Here is a 13956-nt window from a genome sequence, read left to right as displayed (position 1 = left end):
CCCACTCCCACCTCACCCCACCCCCCCACTCCCACCTCACCCCACCCCCCCCCACTCCCACCTCACCCCCCCCCACTCCCACCTCACCCCACCCCCCCCCACTCCCACCTCACCCCCCCCACTCCCACCTCACCCCACCCCCCCACTCCCACCTCACCCCACCCCCCCCCCACTCCCACCTCACCCCCCCCCACTCCCACCTCACCCCACCCCCCCCCACTCCCACCTCACCCCCCCCACTCCCACCTCACCCCACCCCCCCACTCCCACCTCACCCCACCCCCCCCCCACTCCCACCTCACCCCACCCCCCCACTCCCACCTCACCCCCCCCACTCCCACCTCACCCCACCCCCCCACTCCCACCTCACCCCACCCCCCCCCCACTCCCACCTCACCCCCCCCCACTCCCACCTCACCCCCCCCCACTCCCACCTCACCCCACCCCCCCCCACTCCCACCTCACCCCACCCCCCCCCACTCCCAACCCACCCCTGCCACCAGGTTCACTGAATGACTCGGTCCTCATGTTTGGGTTGATTGGGGTTCCTTCAGTGTACGGGCAGCACGGCTGCTTCACAGTGCCAGGGACCCGGGTTCGATTCCCGGCTCAGGTCACTGTCTGTGTGGAGTCTGCACGTTCTCCCCATGTCTGCATGGGTTTCCTCCGGGTGCTCCGGTTTCCTCCCACAGTCTGAAAGACGTGCTGGTCAGGGTGCATTGACTCGAACAGGCACCGGAGTGTGGCCACTGGGGGAATTTCATAGTTACTTCATTGCAGTGTTAATGTTAGCCTTAATTATGACAAATAAATAGACTTTAAACTTTAATCTATCATCAATCCTTCTTAAACGTGCTGTGTGTTCCCCACAGGTCTTCCCGAGTGAGAGGTATCTACGAAGGCATCTCCCTGTGCATGGCGGAGGGGGTGTGTTCAAGTGTCAAATCTGTAAAAAGTCATTTAAAACTGAGCACTATCTGAAACTTCACCTCCTCATTCACTCTGGTAAGTGTGTGCCCCCTTCCTCCCTGGCAATGCTGTTTAAAGTTAGCTGCATTGCTTTAAAGCATTGCTACGTTTGACTGGACTTCATTCTGGGTATTGGGCTAATGTTGGACCCTGATCCTTCACTCATCTACTCCCACTTCTGTAAGATCTCCTGTCTGCGCCCGCATCAGCTTCCACCTGAACCCCCTCTCCCGGCCCACCGACACTTTTCTAGAGGCTGGGTGTGACCACTCCAGTGTTCTGCTGTCCAGCCTCCGACCTCACTACCCTTCATTCAAAACTCCTGTCCCTATCCTAACTTCACCGAGTCCTTGTTCACTGATTGGACCCTGTGTTCACTGACTGACGTTGGCTCCGGTCCACTCACTCTTCCATTTTGGAAATTCCTATCCTTGTTTTCAAATCCCTCCTTGGCCTTTCCCACCCCAGAATGAGTAATATCCTTTAACTGCACACTCCGCCAATTCTGGCCTCCTGTGTAATCCCAGCTGCCCCACCACTGGGGGCAACTGAAACCTAAGTTCCAGAATTAGCCCCCCCTCGACATCGCTGCCTCTTCACTTCGCCCTCTCCCTCTTTCAGATGCTTCTTAAACCTGCCTCTCCGGCCAGGCTTATGGTCGTCTCCCCAATATCTCCTCCTGTGATTCCATCATGTTCTTTTGCTAACGCTTACCTGAGTCCCACGGGACGTTTTGCTACGTTGAAGTTTTCGTGAAATGTGTAAGCTGTTGTTGACCTGCTGGAGATCTAAGGGTTAATACTAGGAAGAGGCGGACAGATTGTTAATTCGTAATGAGTCAGAAGGATTATGGGGAACGAGCAGGAAAGTGGAGTTGAGGCCAAGATGAGATCAGCTGTGATTGTATCAAATGGTGGGGCAGGCTCGAGGGGCTGAATGGCCGGGTCCTCCTCTGAGTTTTTACAATTCTAAATACCTTTACACGGTTATTGAGAAAGGAGACAGTTGCTGAAGTGAACAGAAGCACTGTAAGATGTGGCAAAGACAGAATCGATTTTTATATAACAGTGACAGCACCTTTGGGATGGGTATCCGGTTATTGGAATGACAGGACCCTGAAGATGAGCAAATCAGCGCTGGAGGAACTGTTTATAATGTGAATGAGATAAATGAGTATTTATCACTCCAAAAGGTGCTGAAATGAATTTTTATTTATATTTCACAGCACAGAATAGATTAACTATATTCCGAGCTGGTAAATCATTTTGGTGTTAGTGTTGTTTATACTGAAATATAATCCATTAAAATTCCCTCAGTCCATTACCGAGCCTTTAGCTGAGCAACTCACAGCAGAAGTTCAAAGTTCAGCCCTGTCTGTACCTTTTTTAAAATCGGTTACAGGATGTGGGTGTTACCGGCTGGGATTTATTTATTTATCGCCCTTGAGAAAGTGGTGGGGTGCCGCCGCCTTTCATCGCTGCATCCATGTGGTGTGGGCACAGTGGTTAGCACTGCTGCCTCACAGCGCCAGGGACCCAGGTTCAAATCCAGCCTCGGGTCACTGGCTGTGTGGAGTCTGCATGTTCTCCCCGTGTCTGTGTGGGTTCCCTCCGGGTGCTCTGGTTTCCTCCCACAGTCTGAAAGACGTGCAGGTTAGGTGCATTGTCCGTTTTAAATGCGTGGGGTTAGGGGGATAGTGCGGGAGGGGGATAACATGCTCTTTCAGAGAGTCAGTTCCGATTCATTGGGCTGAATGGCCTCACTCTGCACTAAAGGGATTCTGCGGTAGGTACATTCACCATGCTGTTAGTGAGTTCCAGAATTTTGATCCAGCGACAGTGAAGGAACGGAGATATATTTCCAAGTCAGGATGGTGGTGTTCCCGGGTATCTGCTGCCCTTGTCCATCTAGATGGTGGAGGCCTTAAATTTCTGCCCCTCCATATGTCTGCCACCTCTTTCAGGCTGATGATCCTCGGAGACCTCTGTGCTCCTTTAATTCTGGCCTCCCACGTATCCCTCACTTCATCCTCAACCTTAAACTCTAGAATTATCTGAACCACTCCACCTCTCTTCCTTTTGGACACTGTGTAAAAGCTAGCTGGCTTGACTAAGCCTGTGGTCGCCTGTCTAACGTCTCCCCGTGTGGCTCACTGTCAAAGTCTGTTTAATAACTCTCCTGTGAAGCATCTTGGAATGGTTTTCCAGGATAAGAGCGCTATATAAATTCAGGTAGTTGTTGATGAGCTTGGAGCGACCTGTGTGGACTCCAGTGCAGAGTTGAAGGCTGACTCACTATTTCCAGGATATTATTACTGTTATCAACCATTTTTATGGATATGACTGGGTGTGCTGGGGGATGGTCAGAGAGAGCAGATACTTTCGGAAATGAAAGCCATGCTGTCACACTGAAGAAAACCTGTACAGAATTAACAAATCTTAGACTTGGGCCCACGTTGGCGCCAATGTTCAGGGGTGGCACCGTGGTTAACACTGCTGCCTCAGAGCGCCAGGGACCCAGGTTCGATTCCTGGCTTGGGTCACTATAAGGAGTTTGTACATTCTCCCCGTGTCTGCGTGGGTTTCCTCTGGGAGCTCTGGTCTCCTCCCACAGTCCAAAGATGTGCAGGTACGGATGGATTGACCATGATAAACTCCGCCTTAGTGTCCCAAGGTGTGTAGGGTAGGAGGATGACCCAAGGTAGAATGTGCAGGGTTATGAGGATAGGCCTGGGTGGGATGCTCTGTCAGAGAGTTGGTGCAGACTCGATGGGCCAAATGGCCTCCTTTTACACTGTCGGGATCCTGAGTCTCCTGATGTGGATTTTAGTGATGGAATACAGTTTCTGCTGCTGGAGGGATGGTTTCTAGAAGAAACACATTTAAGATAATTGGCAAAAAAAAATCAGGTGTGATTATGAGAAACCCGGATCACTGAATACATTTCAGGCTGGAATAGACGATAGTTTTGATCTGTTGGGGAATTGAGGGACACGGGGAGTGGGTGAAAAGATGGAGTTGAGGTCAGTGGAGTAGGTTTGATGGGCGGAGGTTTGCCCTCGTTCCTGGCCCCTGTGCTCTGGTACAGAATGTGGCAGCAAATTGAATCGTCATCTCAAAAAAGGATTGGATAAATGTTTGAAGAGGAAATCAAAAACAGAAAATGCTGGAAAATCTCAGCGGGCCTGACAGCGTCTGTGAAGAGAGACTGTTTACAGGTTCTGGTTGCGGTCAGGGTGACTATTGAGGGTAATTGAAACAGTTCTTTCTAGTAGCCGGTACAGTATGGATGGGCTGAATGGTGGACTGTGCACTGTAAAACTGGATGGTGGCAGTGCTGTTGATGGGGTGGAATATACGGGTTGATTTGGTTCTCTGGAGCAGTGGTTCCCAACCAATGTGCTGCAAAAAACATCCAAAAAGATTCAAGGTTCACGTGATTAAACTAAAGCTAACCTTTGGCCAGAACTCTCTCACTGCACCCACACGGAATTGGCATGGGTGAGGGTCAGGCTAAGGAACTCTCCGTTGACCTCGGGTGGGCTGTGAGCCTTACTTGTGACTAATAAATAAGGTTGAGTTTAGGAATTTCCGATCTTGCCCAAGTGAGGCTGGAAAATCCCACCCTTTGTGCTCCAAGACCGGACGAATCTCGGGGTCCCCCGTGCGTGTGCCAGCTGGGAAAGAGCCACACTCACGCGGTTTAGATTCTTTACGTTGTTCAGGCCCCAGGCGCATTGACCTACGGGACTTGGAGCTGAAGACAAAGGTCCCACCCACCCGCACAAAAAGCAAAAACTCAAAAAGGGCGCCGGGAGAGGCGAGAGAGACAGCGAGAGGTTAAAAACAGATTCCCGGGGTGGCGCGGTGGTTAGCACTGCTGCCTCACAGCTCCAGGGACCTGGGTTCGGTTCCCAGCCTGGGTCACTGTCTGTGTGGAGTTTGCACATTCTCCCCATGTCTGTGTGGGTTTCCTCTGCATGCTCTGGTTTCCTCCCACAGTCTGAAAGACGTGCTGGTTAGGGTGCATTGGTCACGCTAAATTCTCCCTCAGTGTACCCAAACAGGTGGTGAAGTATGGCGACTAGGTGATTTTCAGAGTAACTTCATTGCAGTGTTAATGTAAGACTACTTGTGACTAGTAAATAAACTTAACAGAAGGGAAGAAGACGGAGCAAATAGGAAGTGTCCCTCAAGATGATTTTTGATTGTAGAGAGTTGTGAGGTGTCATATAAAAGTTTGTGAACTGCTGCTCTGGAGGTTTTGGCTTTGCTGAGTGGAGATATTGTGTATGGCGTGTTTTGTTTCTAGTTGTCTGGTATCTGGACATTTTTGAGAAACACGTGTGAATGTTCAACGCTAAACCCCTGAGTTGATGGAACAAAAGTTTTTTATTTATTAGTGTCACAAGTAGGCTTACATTGACACTGCAGTGAAGTTACTGTGAAAGTCCTCCTGGAGTTGCCACACTCTGGCGCCTGTTCGGGTACACAGAGGGAGAATTCTAACCAGCACGACTTCCAGACTGTAGGAGGAAACCCACGCAGACACGGGGAGAATGTGCAGACACCACACAGATAGTGGCCCAAGTCCAGGAATCGAATCCTGTCTGTGAGGCAGCAGTGCGTGCCAATGTGCCAGTGAGCTGCCCCTCGATGTTTGTGAACTTGTACATTGGTCGAGATTTGTGGCAGATTCAGTCATTGGTCTTTCTCACTGTGTGAGCCTGGCTGACGAGGCCAGCGTTTATTGCCCATCCCTAGTTACCCTTGAGAAAGTGGTGGAGAGCTGCCTTCTCGAAACACTGCAGTCCATGTGGTGTAGGTACACCCACAGTGCTGTTAGGGAAGGAGTTCCAGGATTTTGACCCAGTGAAGGAACGGAGAGATATTTCCAAGTCAGGCTGGTGAGTGGTTTGGAGGGGAGCCTCCAGACGATGGTGTTCCCCAGGTATCTGCTGCCCTTGTCCTTCTGGATGGGAGCGGTTGCAGGTTTGAAAGGTGCTGTTGAAGGGTGAGTTGCTGCAGTGAATCTGCTGGATGGTGCACCCTGCTGCTGCTGTGTGATGGTGATGGAGGCAGTGAGTGTTTAAGGTGGTGAAGGGGTTTATTTCTTCAGTGTTGTTGGAGCTGCAGTCAGCCTCATTTTACTCCTTTTCTCATTGTTTGAACAGGTGAAAAGCCGTTTAAATGCACGTTGTGTTCGGCAGCTTTTAATCGCAAAGACAAAGTGAAGCGGCACATGTTAACCCACGACCCCGTCAAGAAATTCAAATGTCCTTTCAGGTAGGTTTCCCTCCATTGTGGATCACTGAACACGAGAGGCCATTCGGCCCAATGTATCTGTGCCAGCACCTTGAGCTGGCAGAGGAACAGTGCCCGCTGTAATTGGATGGTGGGGTGTGATGCTGATTAGTTGGGGTGGAGAGTGTGGATATTATAATGTGTAAGGGGCCAGAGTTGTGGGGAACAGCCTTGGTGGGACCTGACGGACTTTGGGCATTGGAGTATAATGTTCAGCCTTGGGGTTTAACTGAGTAGCTGTAGGTGTGTCCATCACTATTAGTGACCTCTTACATGATGTGACACAGTTTGATGTGTCCCCGTCCCTGTGTTCCCTCTCATCCCATCCCCCCATACCCTCCACTGCCCCCCCTTCCCCGGTACCTTCCACGACCCCCTGTCCATGCCCTCCACGACCCCCTGTCCATGCCCTCCACGACCCCCTGTCCATGCCCTCCACGACCCCCTGTCCATGCCCTCCACGACCCCCTGTCCATGCCCCCCCCCCCCCCCTTCACTTTGGGTTTCTGATTCAAACTGCAGAAAGAGTGTTTGCACGCTCAGAATTGGCTGCAACGAGGGATCAGTTGATCCCTCCCAGCTTGAAGGAGGGGCCTGTTTCAGGAGAGGATCAGTTTGAAGGAAACAACTTCATGAAAAGACAGAGATGCCTTCTGAAGAATTAAAGAATAAAAAAATTAAGTGAACTGCCTATGAATCATACAAAGCTTCCGTTCCTCATGATTGTGTGTTAATCTTTCTGATGCCAAGCTTCTCAACTGATTGGCCAGTATTGTCCCGGTACCTGTTCTGTCTGAGGTGATTGGTCAATATTGACCCAATAGCTGTTCGTCCCAGGTGAATGGTCAGTATTGACCCAATAGCTATCCTGTCCCAGGTGATTGGTGAATATTGACCCAATAGCTATCCTGTCCCAAGTGATTGGTCAATATTGGCCCAATAGCTATCCTGTCCCAGGTGATTGGCGAATATTGACCCAATAGCTATCCTGTCCCAGGTGAATGGTCAATATTGACCCAATAGCTGTTCCATCCCAGTTGATTGGTCAATATTGACCCAATAGCTGTTCCGTCCCAGTTGATTGATTGATATTGACCCAATAGCCATCCTGTCCTAGGTGATTGGTCAATATTGGCCATTAGCAGTTTCTATCCATGATGCTGTATTGTAGGAATGATTGGATTGGGATAATCTCTCTCTCTCTGCTTTGAATCATTCGCAGGGTACATTCGGGTTGTACAAAAGAATTCAATCGGCCTGACAAACTGAAGGCTCACATCATTGCACACTCAGGTAGGTGAGAAAACACTCTTCATCTCTCCCAATTTTTAGTTTTAGTTTTGTGTTTGTAAACATGCCAGTGTCACATGTTGCTTTTTTAAGATCCCTGTCTCAATTCGAGAAGGGATTGAGTGATGTATCAACTAATGAATGTGGTCTTGATTCCTGAAACCTCGAGGCCCTGTTAATAACTCCTCAGGAATCTACAGGACACACAATTCTGATCTGAACAGGTCACCTTCCCCTCCCCCGTACATCCGGCAGTCCCTACGCCGCAGATCCTTGCTGTGGCACCAGGGATAAGGTCTCTTCACACAATACTCTCCCACCCTTCTTGTTGTGTACACAAAGGAAGCCATTCTGCCCGTTATATTTGTGATGTGGATGTGCCGGTGTTGGACTGCGGTAAACACAGTAAAAAGTCTGACAGCACCTGGTCACCTGACGAAGGGACTAACCCGAAAGCTTGTGCGTTTACTATCAAATAAATCGGTTGGACTAAAACCTGGTGTTGTCAGACTTTTTACTGCGTTATATTTGTGGCAGATCTTTGAAAGTGCTTTCCAATTATTCTCCACCCCCACCTGCCCAGAGCATTCCAGATCATCGTAACTTGTACTCCAGTGTTAAAGAGAAGAGTTTACCTCATCCTCTCTCCTCCAGGCTGTTTAGCCAATTACTGTGACATGTTTATTGGTTATTCAAAGAATTGAGAGCTCAGGCACAGGCCATTTGCCCCAGCTGGTCCGTGCTAGCATTTCTGGAAATTCAAGACAAACCAAGGAAAGTGGTTAGCTTGTAATGGCTGATGATAGGGTCCAAGATCAGAAACTCGGGGGTATAATGAGGTTAGACTATACCCCGACTATTTACTATTTTTGGCATTAGTGTGAGGATAAGGTGTTTCATTCCAGATGTGATTCTGTTGACACAGTAGAAAGGTTTTATCAAAACAAACTTTATTTAATAACACAGTTTTAACCATAACAAATGAATTAGCTTAATGTTTAATATTGCTTAAGCATGACAAGTTACAATTCTTGAATGTTAACCTATCCCTATGAGTTCCAATTCAAGCAATATTCCTCTTATAGACATAAACTCCTCATCAAAATCAGCCACATACAGGCTTACATGCTTCTAATTAGATGTTCCTAGCATTCGCAGAACACTTCTGGAGAGAGAGAGAAAGAGGGACACCTCTTGTTCCTTTCAGAACCAGACAGAAACTGACTGTTTTTAAAATAGAAAAGAACCTTTTGTTTTCCCTGCAAGCTTAGCTTCTCCCATCAAGCATCTGACTGTCTCTGTCAATGAACCCAATCAAATTCCTAGTCTGAAAACCCAGGGGAAAAACCAAATAAACAAAAATGCATTAATTCAGATTTAAAGCAAATACATCCCCAGCTAAAATCTATCATTAACCTGCATTCTCAGCAAGTGAGCTACCTGCTGCAGACAAATTGGCACCATGCAAAACAGAGCTGAATTTTAAACATACCCTTCAGAAGAAACATGATTATAAATACATTTCTTAAAGGCACAGTCTGATCACATTAAGATGAATATCAGATTAATTTAAGGGAAGCTAAATAAACCTGAGGGAGAGTTGAAGGGATAGGAAGAGGCACGTGAACAGCACAGGGACCGAATGGCCTTTTTCTGTGGATTTGATGTATAGGCACAGGAGGAGGTCACTCAGCCTGTCCCTCTGTTCAGTTAGATTGTGGCTAATCCACCTCTAGGTGCCAGTCACCTGCCTTGGCTCCAAATCCTTCCTTTCTTTAAACCATGTGAGGAAAAAACAAATTGATGGTTCTTAGAATTAAAGTTTTTAACTGAGCTTCCACTGAATTGTGTGGGAGTGAGTTACAGCAGATTTCTAACATTTTTATGTGAAGAAATGTTTCCTAACTTTTCTCCTGAATAGCCAGGCTCTGATTTCTATCCTTTTGTCTAAGACTCTCTCACCAACAAAGAAAGTTTCTCTCCATCAATTCCTTTCAAGGTGGATTGGCCGTGCTAAATTCTCCCTCAGTGTACCTGAACAGGTGCCAGAGTGTGGCCGCTAGGGAATTTTCACAGTAACTTCATTGCAGTGTTAATGTAAGCCTACTTGTGACATTAATTTAAAAAACTTAAATTTAATCATCTGTTGAAATCTTGGACTTTATGTCAACTTTATGTCAGACACAGGGTGGGACAGTGGTTCGCCCTGCTGTGCCCACAGCTCCAGGGATCCATATTCGAATCCCGAATTGGGTCACTGTCAGTGTGGAGTTTGCACGTTCTCCCCATGTCTGCATGGGTTTCCTCCGGGTGCTCCGGTTTCCTCCCACAGTCCGAAATGGTTAGGTGGATTGGCCGTGCTAAATTCTCCCTCAGTGTGACCCGAACAGGCGCTGGAGTGCGGCGACTGGGGGATTTACTGGAGTTCTATGAGGATGTGTCTAGGGCGGTGGATAGAGGAGAGCCGGTGGATGTGGTCTTTCTGGATTTTCAGAAGGCGTTTGATAAGGTACCTCACAAGAGGTTACTGCAGAAGGTCAGAGGACATGGAGTTGGGGGTAGGGTGTTAGCGTGGATAGAGGATTGGTTGTCAAATAGGAGGCAGAGAGTGGGGGTCAATGGGTGCTATTCGGATTGGCGGTTGGTGACTAGTGGGGTGCCCCAGGGGTCGGTGCTGGGGCCTCAGCTATTTACCATTTATATAGATGATCTGGAGGAGGGAACCGAGTGTAGGGTGTCGAAATTTGCTGATGACACCAAGATTGGGGGAAAGGCAAATTGTGCGGAGGGTGTGGAGAGTCTGCAGAAGGATCTAGATAGGCTGGGCGAATGGGCCAGGAAATGGCAAATGGAATTTAATGTTGGCAAGTGTGAGGTGGTCCACTTTGGTAGGAAGAATGGTAGGAAGGACTATTACTTACGGGGCGAAAAACTGCAGCAGGCGACGGTGCAGAGGGACCTCGGGGTCCTTGTGCATGAGTCGCAAAAACCCAGCCTGCAGGTGCAGCAGGTGGTCAGGAAGGCGAATGGGATGCTGGCCTTCATAGCGAGGGGGATTGAATATAAAAGTAGGGAGGTCTTGCTGCAGCTGTATAGGGCATTGGTGAGGCCGCAGCTGGAGTACTGTGTGCAGTTTTGGGCGCCGCACCTGCGCAAGGATATTTTGGCCTTGGAGGGAGTGCAGAGGAGGTTTACTAGGCTGATACCGGAGTTGAGGGGGTTGAGCTATGAGGAGAGGCTGAATAAACTAGGCTTGTACTCGTTAGAGTTTAGAAGAATGAGGGGAGATCTCATTGAGACGTATAAGATGATGAATGGGATGGATAGGATAGAGGTGGAAAGACTCTTCCCGCTCAAAAAAGACAGTAGGACTAGGGGGCACAGCCTCAAGATAAAGGGGGGGCGGTTCAGAACGGAGTTGAGGAGGAACTTCTTCACTCAAAGGGTGGTGAATCTCTGGAATTCTCTGCCCGTTGAAGTGGTGGAGGCTGCCTCGCTAAATATTTTTAAGAAGCGGGTTGATGGGTTTTTGATAAGAGAGGGGATTAAGGGTTATGGGGAGAGGGCGGGAAAGTGGAACTGAGCCACGACAGATCAGCCATGATCTTATTGAATGGCGGGGCAGGCTCGAAGGGCCAGATGGCCTACTCCTGCTCCTATTTCTTATGTTCTTATGTTCTTATTTTCACAGTAACTTCATTGTAGTGTTAATGTAAGCCTACTTGTGACAGGAATAAATAAATTTAAAACCCAAAGAAGACTCACTGTAATCGCCGTTTACCGACTGCAATCTGTGTTGTTTTTGGGGGTGTTTCTGGGCTGTGTTTCGAGATGGTTTGATTGTGTTGCTGGGTATTTTCTGACGGAGCCTTGTGTTTATTGGTCGTTTGCAGGAATTAAGCCGTACAAGTGCCAGTATTGCAGCAAGAGTTTTAGCCGGCGAGCGCACATGATGGAGCACCAACACTCGCACACGGACACCTACACCATCCGCTGTGGCCCCTGCGGCAAAGGCTTCACGCGGGAGAAATACCTCAAGCAGCATCGGTGCGGCCTGTTCGCCGGGCGAGGGGAGGAGCGGCAGGCCAGGAAACGGCGCTGCGGGGCCCGCAGGGGACTCTGCAAACCCAGGCGGGCCGCGGTCGGGGGCCGCCCGGCTGGAGGGACGCAGAGGCCGGAGGCCGAGGAGCAGCAGCCCAGGGCCGAGGAGGAACGTGTGATCGTCCTGTCCGAACCTGAGGATGCCAAGGCCGCCGGCAACACAAACCAGACCTGGCTGGCGGTCTCGGCACCCGGCAACGGCAGCCTGACTGAGCTGCCGAGCAACCAAGGTGTCACCATGGTGACCGTTCCAGTTTACATCCAGGCCTCACAGTGAAGAGACTCTGGACTTTACTATCGCAGCAAAGACTGTTGTTTTTTTTATATATTAAATATAAATATATATATAAATATCAGAGAGACTTTGACAGGCAGAAGCTGGCAAAAGGTATCTTGTTATCTTTTCACCCTGGCATCCTTCACATAGAGTTCCACAAACAGAGCTGGTTTTATTACCCCCGGACCTCACCGCCCAACTCCAGTCACAAATAAAAGACACTTTTCCAGAAAAAGCAAAAAAAAGGTTTTATCTCTCAAATCATTTACTTCCAGCTGGCAGCAGGAGGAGGTCACGAAGCGTGGCGGTGTGTGTGTGTGAGTGTTAAACACTTTAACACTTCAATGTGACACTGGGTGAAGCTCTGCATCCAGGAAATGAGGAGAGTCCTGCATTTCTATAGCACCTGTCACAACCTCGGGGTGTCCAAAGCACTCGGAAAGTACGTTCCCACGTGTAGTCACTTTTTAGGATCACAGCAATCGACGGTAACGACCGGTTTGTGAAGTTGAATTGAGGAATATTCTCCCAGACTCCAGGGAGAACTCCTTCCAGATGATGCTCTGGGGTCCTTTATACCCACCCAAAGGACTGCAGGGACTTTGCTTTAACTTTTTATTTATTCATTCGTAGGTCACGGGAGTCGCTGGCTGGTCAGTATTTGTTGCCCTTCCCTCTTTGCCCTGGGAGGGCAGTTGAACCACATCCCTGTGAGTCTGGAGTCACATGTAGGCCAGACTGGATAAAGACAGCAGATTTCCTTCCCTAAAGGACATTAATAAACCAGATGGCTTTTTCCAACAATCGACAATACTTTCATGGATTCTTAATTCCAGATTTTTATTGAATTCAAATTCCACTATTTGCTGTAGTGAGAAACCCAGGTCCCCAGGACATGAACTGATTTTCTGGATTAATATTCCAGTGACAATCACACCAGAGAACCCCGACGGTGAAACGCTCCCTCGGTAGTGTGAGCCGAACCCCGACGGTGAAACGCTCCCTCGGTAGTGTGACCCGAACCGCGACGGTGAAACGCTCCCTCGGTAGTGTGACCCGAACCCCGACAGTGAAACGCTCCCTCGGTAGTGTGACCCGAACCGCGACGGTGAAACGCTCCCTCGGTAGTGTGTCCCGAACCCCGACAGTGAAACGCTCCCTCGGTAGTGCGAGCCGAACCCCGACGGTGAAACGCTCCCTCGGTAGTGTGACCCGAACCCCGACGGTGAAACGCTCCCTCGGTAGTGCGAGCTGAACCCCGACGGTGAAACGCTCCCTCGGTAGTGCGAGCCGAACCCCGACGGTGAAACGCTCCCTCGGTAGTGCGACCCGAACCCCGACGGTGAAACGCTCCCTCGGTAGTGCGACCCGAACCCCGACAGTGAAACGCTCCCTCGGTAGTGCGACCCGAACCGCGACGGTGAAACGCTCCCTCGGTAGTGTGAGCCGAACCCCGACGGTGAAACGCTCCCTCGGTAGTGCGACCCGAACCGCGACGGTGAAACGCTCCCTCGGTAGTGTGACCCGAACCCCGACGGTGAAACGCTCCCTCGGTAGTGTGACCCGAACCCCGACAGTGAAACGCTCCCTCGGTAGTGTGACCCGAACCCCGACGGTGAAACGCTCCCTCGGTAGTGCAACCCGAACCCCGACGGTGAAACGCTCCCTCGGTAGTGCGACCCGAACCCCGACGGTGAAACGCTCCCTCGGTAGTGCGACCCGAACCCCGACAGTGAATCGCTCCCTCGGTAGTGTGACCCGAACCCCGACGGTGAAACGCTCCCTCGGTAGTGCGACCCGAACCCCGACGGTGAAACGCTCCCTCGGTAGTGTGACCCGAACCCCGACGGTGAAACGCTCCCTCGGTAGTGTGACCCGAACCCCGACGGTGAAACGCTCCCTCGGTAGTGTGACCCGGCTCAAGTCTTAGGAATGGGACTGAACCCAAACCTCCAAGTTCAGAGAGAAAGATGTGACCGACTGATGCATGGCTGATGAGGCCAAAGAGGGATTTGA

The 13956-nt window shown here is 50.0% G+C and overlaps 1 protein-coding gene across 1 annotated transcript in view; it reads left to right on the top strand.

Annotated features, from left to right (window-relative positions):
- The window catches only part of LOC145354078 (zinc finger protein 341-like), a 37894-nt gene extending 25758 nt beyond the window's left edge, over positions 1-12136 (top strand). The window contains 4 exon segments of the mRNA XM_080205211.1: positions 873-1005; positions 6143-6254; positions 7495-7565; positions 11456-12136. Of these exon segments, the coding sequence (XP_080061337.1) occupies positions 873-1005; positions 6143-6254; positions 7495-7565; positions 11456-11940 (801 nt within the window). The 3' untranslated portion in view covers positions 11941-12136.
- The last annotated feature ends 1820 nt before the right edge of the window (positions 12137-13956 follow it).

This window comes from Carcharhinus amblyrhynchos, chromosome 16, assembly GCF_965287045.1.
Source record: "Carcharhinus amblyrhynchos chromosome 16, sCarAmb.v2.hapA, whole genome shotgun sequence".
NCBI lineage: Eukaryota > Metazoa > Chordata > Chondrichthyes > Carcharhiniformes > Carcharhinidae > Carcharhinus > Carcharhinus amblyrhynchos.
This window is presented reverse-complemented; position numbering and strand designations above follow the sequence as displayed.